The sequence below is a fragment of the Cryptomeria japonica genome, chromosome 4 (genome assembly GCF_030272615.1).
Source record: "Cryptomeria japonica chromosome 4, Sugi_1.0, whole genome shotgun sequence".
In the NCBI taxonomy this organism is placed as follows: Eukaryota; Viridiplantae; Streptophyta; class Pinopsida; order Cupressales; family Cupressaceae; genus Cryptomeria; species Cryptomeria japonica.
In genome coordinates this window covers 761,313,723-761,328,312 of record NC_081408.1, presented here as the reverse complement: position 1 = coordinate 761,328,312, position 14,590 = coordinate 761,313,723, and the positions used below count along the sequence as shown (strand labels likewise).

Below are 14,590 nucleotides of genomic sequence, written 5' to 3'. Positions count from 1 at the left end.
GAGAAGGAAGACTTGACAATAAGGAAGCTTGGTCAAGCAAAGGAAGTACATCATTCATCATATCAAAGACAGAGGAGGATCAACCAAGTCACAAGCGTTAGACAAGGTGGCATCCCAGCCACTGCTCCTCCAGTCGCATTGGTCCACCTCAGCATGACTAGATTCAATGTACCTAATTTTATCGGAGGCGGCACAAACTTCGATGTACCTACCCCTGCTTCCTATTGGTCCTCACCCTTGGAATGTAATTTTCTAATTGGCTAAGGAAATTTGTTGTAACAAACCCTAATTAGGGTTTCTATCTTGCAATCCTAGCCATTGGTTCTAAGTTAATCAGAGCCATCAATTTGTAAAGGGTTCTCTATATAAAGCTCTGGCTCCTCATTTGTAAAGGTTAATAGTTGGTGAATAGTTAGAAATAGTGAATAGTCAGCTGATAGAACAACAATTAGAGTAGATTAGGAGGATAAGGCAAGAAATTGTTGCCATTGATTGTAAATAAACTCCATTTTCATTGAAGTTATGGTGAAGTGTGTTGTTTTTTTGCAATATGCATGGTCTCTTGTTGAATCTTCATTTTAGATGTTAGATAATTAAATTGAATGAAAGAAGTTATTGAATGCACTCGCATGGAATCCACCTAGTCCAAACCACTAGCCTCTTGCTGACTGTAAGAGCACCTTGCGTGGTCAACTGGCATAGAACGAGCTTAATCCCGAGTCATAACACCTCTGTTGTTCACGCATTATCTTGAATGGTGATCAGTATCTGATGGTGTACGATTTGGACATATTTGAAACATCCCTTAGAAGATCGCACTGAGTTGGTGTTGAATTGTTCAACCTGATGGTGAGACCTAGCCCAGTTGGACTCCACCTAGTCATTCATTCATCTTCTTGCATTCTAGGTCTTAGAGTAGACTTCCTAAACCTTGTATCTTTTGCCATTTCTTTATCTTCCAGTTAGTAAATAGGACTTGTGATTCCAGCAAATCAGAGGTTCAGGTCATCGAATGTAAGTCCCCTTGTGATTCCAGCAAAATCACATCGTACCGCAAAGAGCTTATCCACACGTAGAGAACCTACATATCAGAACCTTGGAGTTACTCCGATTGATCCTTCAGCGAGATCTTCAACAGTCAGGAAACTTTGTTCAAGAGAGGATAAGATACCTTTAGGTATTTTATTCTGTGTTTGGTCGTGTACAAAAGACACATGAACAATTAGCCATAGGGACTACCAGAAGAAATGCAATTCCCTAGTAGAAATTTCCAAGCCTCTTGCTCCCGAGTGGCTTTAACAACCTCCTTAGCACAAAGAGTTTCTAAATATCAGAGGTCCATGTGCCTGAATCATTAGGCTTATATAATAGAGATCCCACCCTATACAGTAGATTACTTCTTCCTATGATTGGCCCATTAAAATCCATAGAAGTTAAGGTAGCTTTAAAGGGAACCCAATAGAAGGAAGAATAAACATGAGTGGCTGCAAGGGGCATATCTTGAGTTTGCAAGCCGAGGATAGAGGTTTGGTTAGCCAATATGAAAGCTTCTTATCTACTCTTTGAAGCTTGTAATTCTAGAGATCATGAGAGAGCTTGTGCTTATTCAGAATCTGGAATTTAGTTTCTCAGCCTTCAGACTCAGACTCTACCAAGGGCTGAATTGTTTGGTGGGAAGATGCCATCAGACTCACTACCACCTTTTTGTTGATTCTTGGAAGGCAATTTGCTTATATATAACCTCTACCAAAGAGCTCTGAAATTAGAATTAGCCTCTCTTTGCTAGAAAATCAAATTTGCGGAATTCTATGAGGCTTTAGGTGCTCGGTTTTTGGCTCACGTGCACTAGATGTTTTATTATATCTGGATAATAGCATGATAATCAGTTTAGTTCATTTGTTTTATTCTTTTGTCTGTTTTAGTGTGAATGGTCCTCGATACCAAATGGTCCTCAGCACCAAATGTTCCTCCACATGTTATGTGTATGCAAATACCTCTGAGTGAAAGAGGAATTATAAGTACAATTTAGAATAAAATATTTCTCAACATAAAAAAGCAGAAATAGAGAATTACTTTGTTTCTATGAGTATTGAATTAGGAGGACAAACAGCTATTAAATAATTATTACATACATCAGTACATGTTCTGATTATTTAGTCATTGCCAAACTATATTGGGAAGACTGTAAGATTTGTTAAAGGTCATTTGATTTGTAGATAAACTCTGCACTCCATTAACTAATGTTAACAAATTTAAAGCAAGGCTGTGAATGTTTTGGTCAATTATGTTTTGTTCAGCAAGTGGTCCCAAACATGAATGCTAGAATTTTGATGATACTTCGAGTAGTCTGGATGTTAGTGCAAGAATATTATACTCTTAACAATAGGTAGGTTAGATATTCTTCATTTAACTATTGTTAACAAATTTATAGCAAGGCTGTGAATGTTTTGGTCAATTATGTTTTGTTCAGGAAGTGGCCCCAAACATGAATGCTAGAATTTTGAAGATACTTCGAGAAGTCTGGGTGTTATTGCAAGAATATTATAGACTCTTAACAATAGGTAGGTTAGATATGGGTCAAAGCTTGATACATAAAGGAACAATCTTATCTTGATGTCATGCTTGTTGGTGTTGGAAATAAGCCACACCCGGACCGACGATGGACTGGTCCAAGGGGCCAGTAGCTCAGTGGTAAAGCACTCCAGCAGCGATGGAAGGTCCTAGGTTCGAGTCCTAGCTGGTCCATGCCTCAACATGGTATCAGAGCCAGGTCCAAGCTAGGAGCCCCAAGCACACGAGAGGTGTGGCTTAAGGGGGGTGTTGGTGTTGGAAATAAGCCACACCCGGACCGACAATGGACTGGTCCAAGAGGGGCCAGTAGCTCAGTGGTAGAGCACTCCAGCAGCGATGGAAGGTCCTAGGTTCGAGTCCTAACTGGTCCATGTCTCAACAATGCTGATGGAATTTCTTTGCAGATATTTGATGAAGGGTAAATGACCGGTCTAATTTACCTGCAAATAGCTGGCATTAAATGTAAAAGGTCCATTTGCATTTTATCTAGCGCTTATTGTCGAACGACATGGGCTAGTAACTTGGTATTATATGATAATTATGCATCACTCTATGAATATTGAGAGTATTACTTTGCATGCATTATATAGATTCAAAATTTCAAGAACAAGTGTTACAATGAAAGGTTATTCATGTTTTGTAACAAGGAGCATGCTCTTTTTCTAATTTTTGAGTGCACAACACTGACTGATTATGATATCCTAGAAATTTTTATGCAAGATAATACTTCAAAGAATGTCATTCAGCTGATTTGTATGCCATAACCTCCTTGTTTTATAAGTTCGAAAATAATTAGTGAATTGTCACGTTCTGTACACAACCAAAAGACATAAAATCAAGGTTTTTTTTTGTCTTTGTTGTATTCTAAAAGTAAAAAAAAGCAAATTCGCTACATATTATGTATTACGTATATCCTGGAATGGACAACTGAACTTGGCAAAATTTGCAAGAATGAAATATGTAACATTGTATTTCCTTTTTCTTTCACAAAATATGCATTAATAATTTAATGAAGTGATTGCAAAGATAAACATGCATCTTCTATGATCTGACCGATTCTCACATGGCAGATTCATTCAATTTATTAGTTAACAGTGGTGCTTCTGCTGGGCAAGAAATATTTCATGTAAGGCACTTTAATATGTCATTTTTCATGAAATATCCCTTCGTAAATTATTATACTTTGAAAAAGTATACTATATTATATATCTATACAATATTGTTTCTGACTAGTGGCATATAATGCGTTGCAGACACATTTTCATATTATTCCCAGAAGTAGACATGATAAACTTTGGAGATCCGAGGTAAGTACTAATACCCATTTTCATTTTTTTGTTTAAAAAGCTCTTTCATGCTTAATCAGGGTTTTGATAAAAGTTATTAGGATATTTGTAATAATAGAAATAAAGGATATATTTTCTTTTTCTGGTTATTGTCTCAATTTTCTGGAGATAAAAACTGCACAAAAATATTGCCTTGACCAGCTTGACCAGACACATACGTACACACGCATACCCTCACACATGCACCCATCTGCCCATCACACACACATTGATGCACATGCATCACGCAAGTGTGGATGCACAAACACATGCTAGCACATGCTTGTACACATATATACACACACACTTCAATGCATAATTATGTGCACACATGTCCTTTTGTGTGCACCCACACAAGTATGACTCACAGGTACACATGCATGTACACACACTTACACATGCCCCCATGCATGCATTCACATACAAGTATGGGAATGGTACACAAGCATGCAGATAAACACACACATGCATACATGTGCACAGACACATACTGATACACAAGAGATGAATATTGAAGCACATCATATAATTTGTAGGACCTATTTGATATAAAGGTTTTTACTTTTCTAGGTTTTCATAAAACATATTTACTCTAAATATAATTTTAGCAGTTCAGGGGCCAGTGCATATATTTTCCGAATAGAAAATAAATTTCTAATCCCCAACACACAGACACTGACATTAGTGATGAATATTGAAACACACCATATCATTTGTGAGGCCCGTTGTAGATAACTTTTTTCAGTTCTGTAGGTTTGTTTAGAAAAAGGTTTAAGCTAAATGTAAATTTAGGATTTCAGGGGAAAATCATGGTGATTAAACAGCCCATATATTTTGGGAATGGAAAATAATTTTCTTACCAAAATGAGCTTACATCTCCATTTTATCCTGAACCATTTAACAGAATGCCAGGAGAAGACCCCTATGTTTGAATCAAGAGACTGCTCTTCTTGCTGACTGCATTCGGGGAAAGTTATCAGCTCTGCAAACATGATATGAACAACATATTCCCTTGGTAAGCATCAGAAATAAATTTTTTATCCCAATATGACTGTATGAATGCATCTGAAGCCTGCTTTATCCCAATATGACTGTATGAATGCATCTGAAGCCTTACTGGACATAACAATGCAATAATCAGCTATGCAAATCTAACATTCTTGTGGTATGATTTAGTGTTTGCAGTTTATAAGTATTGGTTTACATGTTTCTTGAGAATGTATCCTCATCGTCAGTTCATCATGGAACAATGCGATATTCAACTATGGAAATCTAACATTAGATGTCGTTTGAAAGGCATTGGTTTTCACTGTAGTAGCAAAGTCACACTAATGTTCTTATGACATTATTTACTATTTGTAGTCTACAAGTGTCAAATTTATTCAATGTTTTCTTAAGAATGCATCATCATATTTGTTCAATAATCATACATAGAAGATTAGTCAATCATTTGATTAAAGCAGTATTGTTGATTATGTTTTATTTAGGCAAGGATCATCATATCTGGATTTTGAGTTGTTTTTATTCTGTAGTTTTTTAAAATTATCTTTTCTAATTTACTGGGAAAAATATATGCATCAGTTTTTATGTCTCAAATTTGACTGAACACACATTACTAATGAAATATTATTGTTCAATTATTCTTTTGTTAAGGCAGTGGGTACTGTTAATGAGAAGAGTTCAACGGTATCATTCTGATGGTACCCAAGTAACTGTATTACTTTCTTGCAAGTAATTCATTATTCCAAGTTCCAGTAGTGATAGAACATAGAAGTTAGTAATTTGTAGACTGTCCATTCTGTTTGTGATAGCACATTTAGTTTACTTGTGCTTCTTTGCCTTGTTTCATGTAAAATGGAATTATAATATTCTAGAAAGAGAAGAGAAACATTTTATATTTGTGTTTGAAAATCTGCTAACCATCATATAGCATTTTTTTAATTCTATTCTTGGGGAAATAATTTCCTGCATCTTCAGCAATGGCCTATATTTGTAATTCAATCTGCAATATTGATTCATCTGATGGCAAATATATTTGTTCTATAATCACCAATAGAGTCTATAGGTGCCAAGGCATTGCCAAAAGGAATCTATTCTCGATTTTATGTTAGTCCTTGAAATCCAGTTGATAAGCCATACGTTTACAATACAATTTAGAAAGCATACATTTATAGTAAACTATATAATTAAATATGTTTAGAGATTCTTCAAATGGAATAATAAGTAATACATTTGTAGACCTTAATGCACAAATATTTGATACATAAATATTAGTTTCACTTTCTATTAGAGACACCATATGAGGTTTTCAATGTAATGTTAAAACATGTATGGAATGAAATACATTTGTTCAAATGTGTGGGATTTCACATGGTTTTCCTCAGTCCAATATTATCAAATATCCTTTTTGTGCATTAAAAGTGTATAGTATTTAATACAAGTAAATCTACAATGACCTATATGTAGTGTCGTAAATTGTATCCCCTTACAATTTCACACTCTATTTTTTTAACCCTTTCTTTAGTGTGTTCTCACCTAGTTCATTTTATGCCTATTTTGGCTTTATCTTGCTTGATTGTTGTCATATGCTGAGATCCTATGTCTTGGGTCTTGATACTTTGCAACCACATTTCTCTAGTTCCTTTTTGAGTGGACTAGGGTGCTCAATGCCCTAGTGCTTCCAAAAGGGGCCCAGATTCAAATATGTGTGAGCATTGGCTTTTGCCATTTGTGATCTGATCCCGATATTTTCATTTGACTGTTGGAAGTTGGCCTAAATTCGTAAATACCTTGAGAACCCTATATAAATCAATCATTTATCATTCACAAAGTCTAAGTGATCAAGAAGAGCAAGAATTATAATTGCTATTGAGCAAGTATCTTTAGATTTGAGCATAAGGAGCAACAAGCTACGGAGGGCTTGTCATGTTATTGCATCAACACTTGAAAAACTTGTCTAAAGAGCATTGTATAAGCACTATTATCAATCCTAAGGTAATATCATTTCATTTTAGCATTTCAATTATGATTTAGCCTTTGCCCTACTAGGGGTAAGCACTCTTTTACACAATCAGTGCTGTTGTGAAGGTGGGAACACCAACACAGGGTTTGACTTAGGCAAGCCCTTATATAGCACAACCATTTTTGCCCTCTTTCATGTATGCAAGTACATATACGACAACTGAAAATTGCAAATTTGCATATAGCAAATTAAGACAAATTAAGACAGATAGTCCTAGGTTTCAAATAGGTGAAAACTCTTGGACTGTGTTGATTTGCACACCTATCCAATGCTTTTAGGTTGAATTTTGGAGGAAGAGATCTACAAAGCCACCCAATTCAAAATCTGAAGCTTTTTGTTAATGAAGACACCTTCTGACTAGGGCACCTAGCACACAGGCCCGACAGCTAAGCTTTATATTGCTGTCACAGGTTCTTCTTTGTCTCCTAATCCCAAATCTGTATTTCTATGTTGGCTCCAGATTTTTATCTTTTTATTTATACCAAATGTTGTCAATTTCCTATCACTTTGTCTAGATCTCACATAATCATAATAAAAATCACATCCTATCAAATCAAATTAAAAAGGAGAACGATTAATCAAGGTGTTCAGCTCTTCTTGAGGATTGAAGTTGAACCTTATTGGTTGTTCCCCCAATGAAATGATTAAAATTGGAAATGGTGAATGAATAAGTTCTTAGTTTGCATCCCTAGGCTAAGACCCCATTTCCATACGTTTCATTTTGGAGAACGTGATGCTTCTTACATTTTGCATAATTTTGATTCAGAATTTTCAAATTTGATTTCTTATTTAATTCATGAATCCTACAAAATCTGATTGGTTTGCACTTTCACATTTGATTACATTGCTAATTAGCTACATTTATTAAGATCTTTTGTTGGAAAGAGGTATATTCCATTTCATCTTACTTGCATTGATTCATTGCATCTTAATGTATTGCATAATGATGATTTCAAGCATGTTCGTGATATTTATTTCATTTCTAAAAGCTTTCATAAATGTTTCATATTGCTATGTAATGAAAATTTGAGAGATGTTCATAGCATGTTTTGCTTTCATAAAAGCTTTGGTAGATGTTTCGTATTGCACCTTTGATAGTCCCCCTATACATGATGTTGAGATGAATCATGCTTGTATCTCTCCCAATATTTTCCTTATTCACAAGGATATTTTGGCTCAAGAAGAAGAAATCATTAATACTTTTCTCAATGATCTCCTTCACATTGTTGTCTCCATGTTGTAATCATCTTCTTTATCATCATCTGGAACATCTTGATGTTGTCTTTCATTGATCTTGTTGAGTCCTTCATTATAGAGAAATCCCCCCTTGTCATTTTCTTGCAAATGTGGATCTTATCTTTCCTCTCATTGTCGAGTCCTTTTCCATCCGCTTCCTTGCAATCACCTAAAAAGAGAAAACCCCATGAATCGTGATTGTGAACAAGAATGAAATGCAAAAACAGTGTGATAATAAGATGAAAATTTAACCTTTCAATCCTTAAAGAAAGTTGTAAAGACATTTTATCTTAACCTCAATAATCCATGTAAAATACCTCACAAACCCTTTCCAATGAATGGGAATTCAACTTGGAATTCTGGAAATGGATTCTCAAATCCGGAGAATGCATGAAATGGGGAGGAAATAGGTCAGATCTGTATGAGACTAACTTGTTAATAACTAACTTTCCTCACAATTCACCCTCTTTTAGCTTTAACTCTCTCTTCTTTCTCCTTTATCACTTACTTGGGTGAGACTTCTTTGCATCAAATTTCTCTATATCTGTTGTTGAACTCACTTCTGATTTACCCCATGCTCTGCTTGTATTCGCTTCTTCTCTACTTCTCTTTGGTGCGAGTTGATTCACTTAATAGCATCTTAGTTGTTCATCAAACACCTCCTTTCCTCATTCAACTTGACTTCTTTGTAATCTGATTTTACTCTGAAATTTGTGCATTTTTACCATGAAATTTGTCTCTGTTTCTGTAATTCGCTTGGGAATGAATTGAATAGGAAAGTGATTTCTTAGGCCCTTATTTTATATGCTTCTCACAAAACACTTTGTGTTTGTCAAAAGGGGTCGGCCAAGGGAGTACTTTAATTTTGGTTCCTTATGCTTTCCTTAAAACATCTTGCAATTTCAATTAGGTCGCCTGCCTTTTTTGGAGTTTTATTGATTTATTCAACATGTTTTTGTTGGATTTTGCTCTTCCCTTTGTTGATGTATGTGGTTAGCAGCGGGAGATATCCCAAAGCTATTAATACACTATGTTTTATATTTGCTAGATGAGCCGACCTTGATGAAGCAATTCATATATTAAATATGAAATGATTTTAATTAATTATTGCTCGAGTCATGAGGGCCGACCCTTTGTGAAAGGGTATCACCCATGTATATATGAGGTACGATTTCATTCACTTCACAATTAATCATTTTTCTAAGACAAGTAGGTCTTTTTCAGAGGAAATGTGCTCGGGGGTGATGATACCAGTTTATCGTCTATGGTTGGGAGGGCAACAATGATCCAAGTCATTACCCGTGGTTAAAGGAGCACCCAATTAATATTTCTGATTACTTACATCTCTGATCGTCAAAACTTAACATGGTATCAGAAAAGGTTGTGAAATTTGATTAGATTTGTTGAAGCAATCTAGACATCTCATCTAAGTCGGAGCTTCTGTGGTGTTAGTTTCCTTCATCGAGTGGGAATCATGGATGTTTGGGAGTCCTGGATGATTCTCGAATTGTATCTTGGACCCTGCATCAAACCTACATTTCATCATCCATGCGAAGGGTTTTGAAGGGCGGATTGGCATACATCCATGACCCTCCCACCTAGGCCCTTGGTGATCAACAGACGGTGCTATGCATTCACACGATGCATTTGACTGCGACTGTGCATTCACCCTCGACCCTCGTAGCTCACCCTTGTCTTTGTTGTCGCTCACCCTCTAGGCGAGGTCTATGTCTTAGCTGGCAGCTCTACGCAACGACGTGTCACACCTCCTCCATGCGGGCTGCACATAGAGGCGAAGGGGGTCTATGGGGACTCCTTTGCGTGGCCTTTGCAGAGCGGCGATGAGTGGGGGTCTACAACACTCAGGTGACACCCATTGGCATGCATAGCCACCCTGCGATCATGGGTCATCCACGTCATGACACCCCTCAGCAGCGATAGAGAACACACAGAGGTAGTAACACGATCTGCACAGAGCAACGGGCTCTCCTCCTCGTAAATCTGATGACAAATTCTAATTGTCTAAATCAAAGAAATTCCACGGGCTCTTATATTCGAGACAACAAATCCTTTGTGTTAGCAGCTTCCCATATGCTGGCTGCATGGAATAATGTTGGTGTGGAACAAGATATGGCAAGCTTCAGAGAGTTCTTTGGGAATCCTTCTCTCAGGGCTAATGGCCTTAAGGTTTATCCTCTTTAGTGAAAAATTGAGCAGACTCTCTATGGATGGTCACATAATATTTCAGTCTACTGTGTTGACAGCTTTGAGTGATCTATATATGTTGTCATTGAGCTGAAGATAGATGATGAGGGATGGCAAGGGCCGAAGGCCACGCAACCATCAGATCTTCGCTAGATGCTTTGAGACTGCATTCAAGGAAGGAAGATTGCTTGCATTTCTTCGCAGAGGAAGAATCAACATTCAAAGGGAGTCTGACGTATCGTTAGAAGTAACCTTGGATGGAGAGGTCAAAAGGTTGATTTTTGCTTTAGAGGGAGCATGACGCTTTAGCTTCAGTGGGAGCTTGACATTTCAGCTTCAGAGGCAGCTTGACTTTTCAGCTTTAGAGGAAGCCACATCCTTTGGTTTATGCATTCTTCTCTGTGAGAGAAGTTTGAGGTATCAGCCCTTGTTATGCATTCTTCTCTGTGAGAGAAGTTTGAGGTATCAGCCCTTGTTATGCATTCTTCTCTGTGAGAGAAGTTTGAGGTATCAGCCCTTGTTATGCATTCTTCTCCGTGAGAGAAGTTTGAGGTATCAGCCCTTGTTGTGCATTCTTCTCCGTGAGAGAAGTTTGAGGTATCAACCCTTGTTGTGCATTCTTCTCTGTGAGAGAAGTTTGAGGTTCCAGCCCTTGATCCACCCTTTGCGAGTAGGCATGGTGGATATCATGTGAGAGACTCCATGACTTAGCGCTTGTGTGAGTTATAGTGGGTGTCATGTGTGTGACACCATGACAACATCACGTGAGAGAGACCGTGATGATTTTCTTGTACTTGTGTATTCACCCTCTGGGATGAGCCATGGTGAATGTCATTGTGAGGTGACATTCTCACAATGATGAACACTTGTGCATTTTACCATCATTGTGAGGCGACGATCTCACAATAATGGTTGATATCACGATGAGGTGATATCTTTCCTTTCCACACATGGGAGTAGCCATTGTGGTCAGACATCACGATGAGATGATAAAATTCTTTCATACACATGAGTTTAGTCATTGTGTTAGTCATTACGATGAGGTGATGTGACTTGTAGATATCAAGAAAGATATCTCCCTAACTAAAGAGGGAGTGTTGATGTATGTGGTTAGCAGTGGAAGATATCCCAAAGCTATTAATACACTATGTTTTATATTTGCTAGATGAGCCGACCTTGATGAAGCAATTCATATATTAAATATGAAATGAATTTAATTAATTATTGCTTGAGTCATGAGGGTCGACCCTTTGTGAAAGGGTATCACCCATGTATATGAGGTACGATTTCATTCACTTCACAATTAATCATTTTTCTAAGACAAGTAGGTCTTTTCAGAGGAAATGTGCTCGGGGGTGATGATACCAGTTTATCGTTTATGGTTGGGAGGGCAACAATGATCTGAGTCATTGCCGGTGGTTAAACGAGCACCCAATTAATATGTCTGATTACTTACATCTTTGATCGTCAAAACTTAACACCCTTGATCAAAGTTGGGCCTCTTGTTTCACGCGTTTCCTTTGATTTTCATTAATCTTCTTTGCTAATTTGCCTCAAAAACAAATCGGCTCTTTCACCTTCTACACACATTTTACCTTGAAATCTTTTTTTCTTGAACTTGCTCAGTTCCCTCAAAATTTTGGGGATTTTTGCAAGTTATGCATTGATATTTTCAAGGTTTTTGGTAATGCATGCACAATAAAAATTGGTGAATTTAGGAATGCCTGCATAGAGAAAATCAGCATTTTTGAATACTCATGTATAATTGAAATCAGGGTTTTTGAGGGTTTGTGCATTGTTGAAATCAAGGTGGGGATTTTGCCGTTGCATGCATTAAACACACTTTGTGCAAGGCGAGGATGCATATTATGTTTGCATTATTTTCATTTTGTCTCACACGTTTTTTACCTTCATTACTTTGCATTTTTTGTCCAAATTTCATAAAATCGGGTATTCTGAAAGGTCTTGCATAGAGTTTTTCAGGGATTTCACCACCTCATGCACAATTCTGATAAGGGTTTTAGAGCATTCTTGCATGGAAATTTTTGGCGATTTTGGAGGTTCATATATAAAGTTGACAAAATGCAAGGTGGAGATAGAACTTATGCATGAATTTGAACCTTATCCTTGCAACTTCAAGCGAACTCTTTACTCAATTACAAGCTAAATTATAAGAGGCTCATTAGATTTAGGGGAAACGAAAATAATCCTTACAATTCCACTTCCTAGCCCTAGCAAATTCCAAGTGGAATTGCAAGGATATCTTACCACTTTAACCAACTCCTGACCCATTACTTGCTCTTTTTCACTTTTGCAACTTCAAGCTTTGAGTTGTCACAATTTCATAACTTTTATCCTTGAAGTTTCACTTCCATGCAAGACTTGATTTCACAATTTCATTCATGGACTCCTAGATTTGACAAAATGAAACCCTCTCATTCTAAACCCAGAGACTAAAATTATCACCAAGCTAAGCAAAACAAAGCTAAACAACTAAGACTAACAGGCCAAAAAGAGGGGTCCCCATTTGGAATGGGGTGTGTGTTTGCAACCAACATGGACCAAGGGTCTAAATTTGGGGACGATGGAGGAGTGGTTATGGTGGGGGGGAGGTGGTGGGCAGCATTGTTATACAAATTGAGGTGAACTGAAATCTGCAATATAGCATCTCTACGAGTGCCCCATGAAAGACAAACTAGTTTTCACAAAGTTAAGGTTGCAATCAGTATGTAATGGTGTGTGTCATAAAGCAAGTGACCCAGTGACACCACTGATAGAGGTGGCAAAGGTGATGGTACTGCAGGGGGGCGTTTTGCTCAAGCCCCCAAGTCTTGGCAATGTTCGCATATGGGGACGTGGGGTTTTTTTGTGGGGGATGGGGATGCATCCTCGTGGAACAACTAATGATGGAAATGAAGTCTAATTCAATCTAGATGCTTACTACAAAGTCGGCTATAACTGTAAGTTTTTTTTTTTCGTGCTTTTTTAATAAACAAGATTGTATTCAACTATATAACTATTTTATTTTAATTGGATCATAAACTGGAAATAGAAATAAAATACACAGTTTATATGACAGGATTTTGTGGCAATTTGAATTCAATTCAATGTCTGTAATAGTGGAAGCTACCAGAGTATTTGATGAGCAATAACTATTCAGACCTAGACAATTAATATATATACACACACACACAGACACAAACACACAGATACACACATTATTAATGGTCAATAATGTATTTTTAGTGTAATCTTAGTTAGATTAGATTCTTTCTAATTCCGTCCTTAGTGAACGATTGTTTGTTTAGGAAACATCATTTTTGTAATTGCTATATGCATCTTCATTCATTGAAGAAAATAATGCAATTACCATTGTAACATGGTATCAGAGCGGGAGATGATATTTTGAAAAAATATAATTTTTTTTATAATTCTAAAAATTTTTCACAAGGATTTTTTGAAATAGTCCTGTGAGGATTACTGTGCGACGGGATTCGATCTCTGCTCCTGTGTGTGTCTGTGACATCTTTGTTCGTGGCTTCTATTATTGTCGGGAAGGGTTATTTTCATGGGTGATTCCTCGAAGGTCTTTAATGCTTGCGACCTTTGATTTTTGTGGATTAGTTTGAGTTTTTTGGACACATCTAAAATGCGTGATGGTTTTTTCTCCCTCCGTGACCTCTATCTTGACTCTCGTGGGACTCTTTCAGTTTCGCATCTGTTTTTTTGCATGGTTTCTCTTTCGTGTGACATCGGGGGTCTTTGTTCTATGCTTGACCTCTGTATTTTTTTTGGCGAGGGTTTTTCAACAACGACAAAGATCTTCTGGTATTTTATTTTTCTAGGCGTTTGTAGGCAGTGACTCCTTTGTTTGCAGGTCACGAGTCTTTTTTTGCAAGTTGCGGGAGTTTGTGAAGTCAGCTTGTGCATCTACTCCTACATCTAGCCCACGTTTAACCCTTATTTCATGCCACATGAGTTTGTCACAAGGTTAACTACTAAAGTGCTTTCAAACCAGGATTTCTTGCAGAACTACAACCTAAGAGTTTCGAGGGTTTGAAATCTTTCCATGCAGATTGTGGGTTCATAGCTTCTTTTTTCTTGTGATCTGTGCCTTCCAATCATCCTTTTCTTCCTCATTTTTCATGTCTTAGAAAATGTGAAGAATGGCTTCCTTGACCAACATTATGTGGGAAGGCAGTTAGAAATTCATCGACTGCAACTACAACAC

General features: G+C 37.1%; 1 protein-coding gene across 2 annotated transcripts in view; it reads left to right on the top strand.

Annotated features, from left to right (window-relative positions):
• Positions 1–14,590, top strand: part of LOC131061613 (adenylylsulfatase HINT3) — a 117,647-nt gene that overhangs the window by 81,940 nt on the left and 21,117 nt on the right. The window contains exons 5-7 of one of the 2 annotated variants that reach the window (XM_057995385.2): positions 3,642–3,697; positions 3,825–3,878; positions 4,801–4,911. In XM_057995385.2, the coding sequence (XP_057851368.1) occupies positions 3,642–3,697; positions 3,825–3,878; positions 4,801–4,890 (200 nt within the window). In that variant the 3' untranslated portion in view covers positions 4,891–4,911. The remainder of the gene's footprint in view (positions 1–3,641; positions 3,698–3,824; positions 3,879–4,800; positions 4,912–14,590) is intronic. The other variant, XM_057995386.2, reaches the window with a different exon arrangement.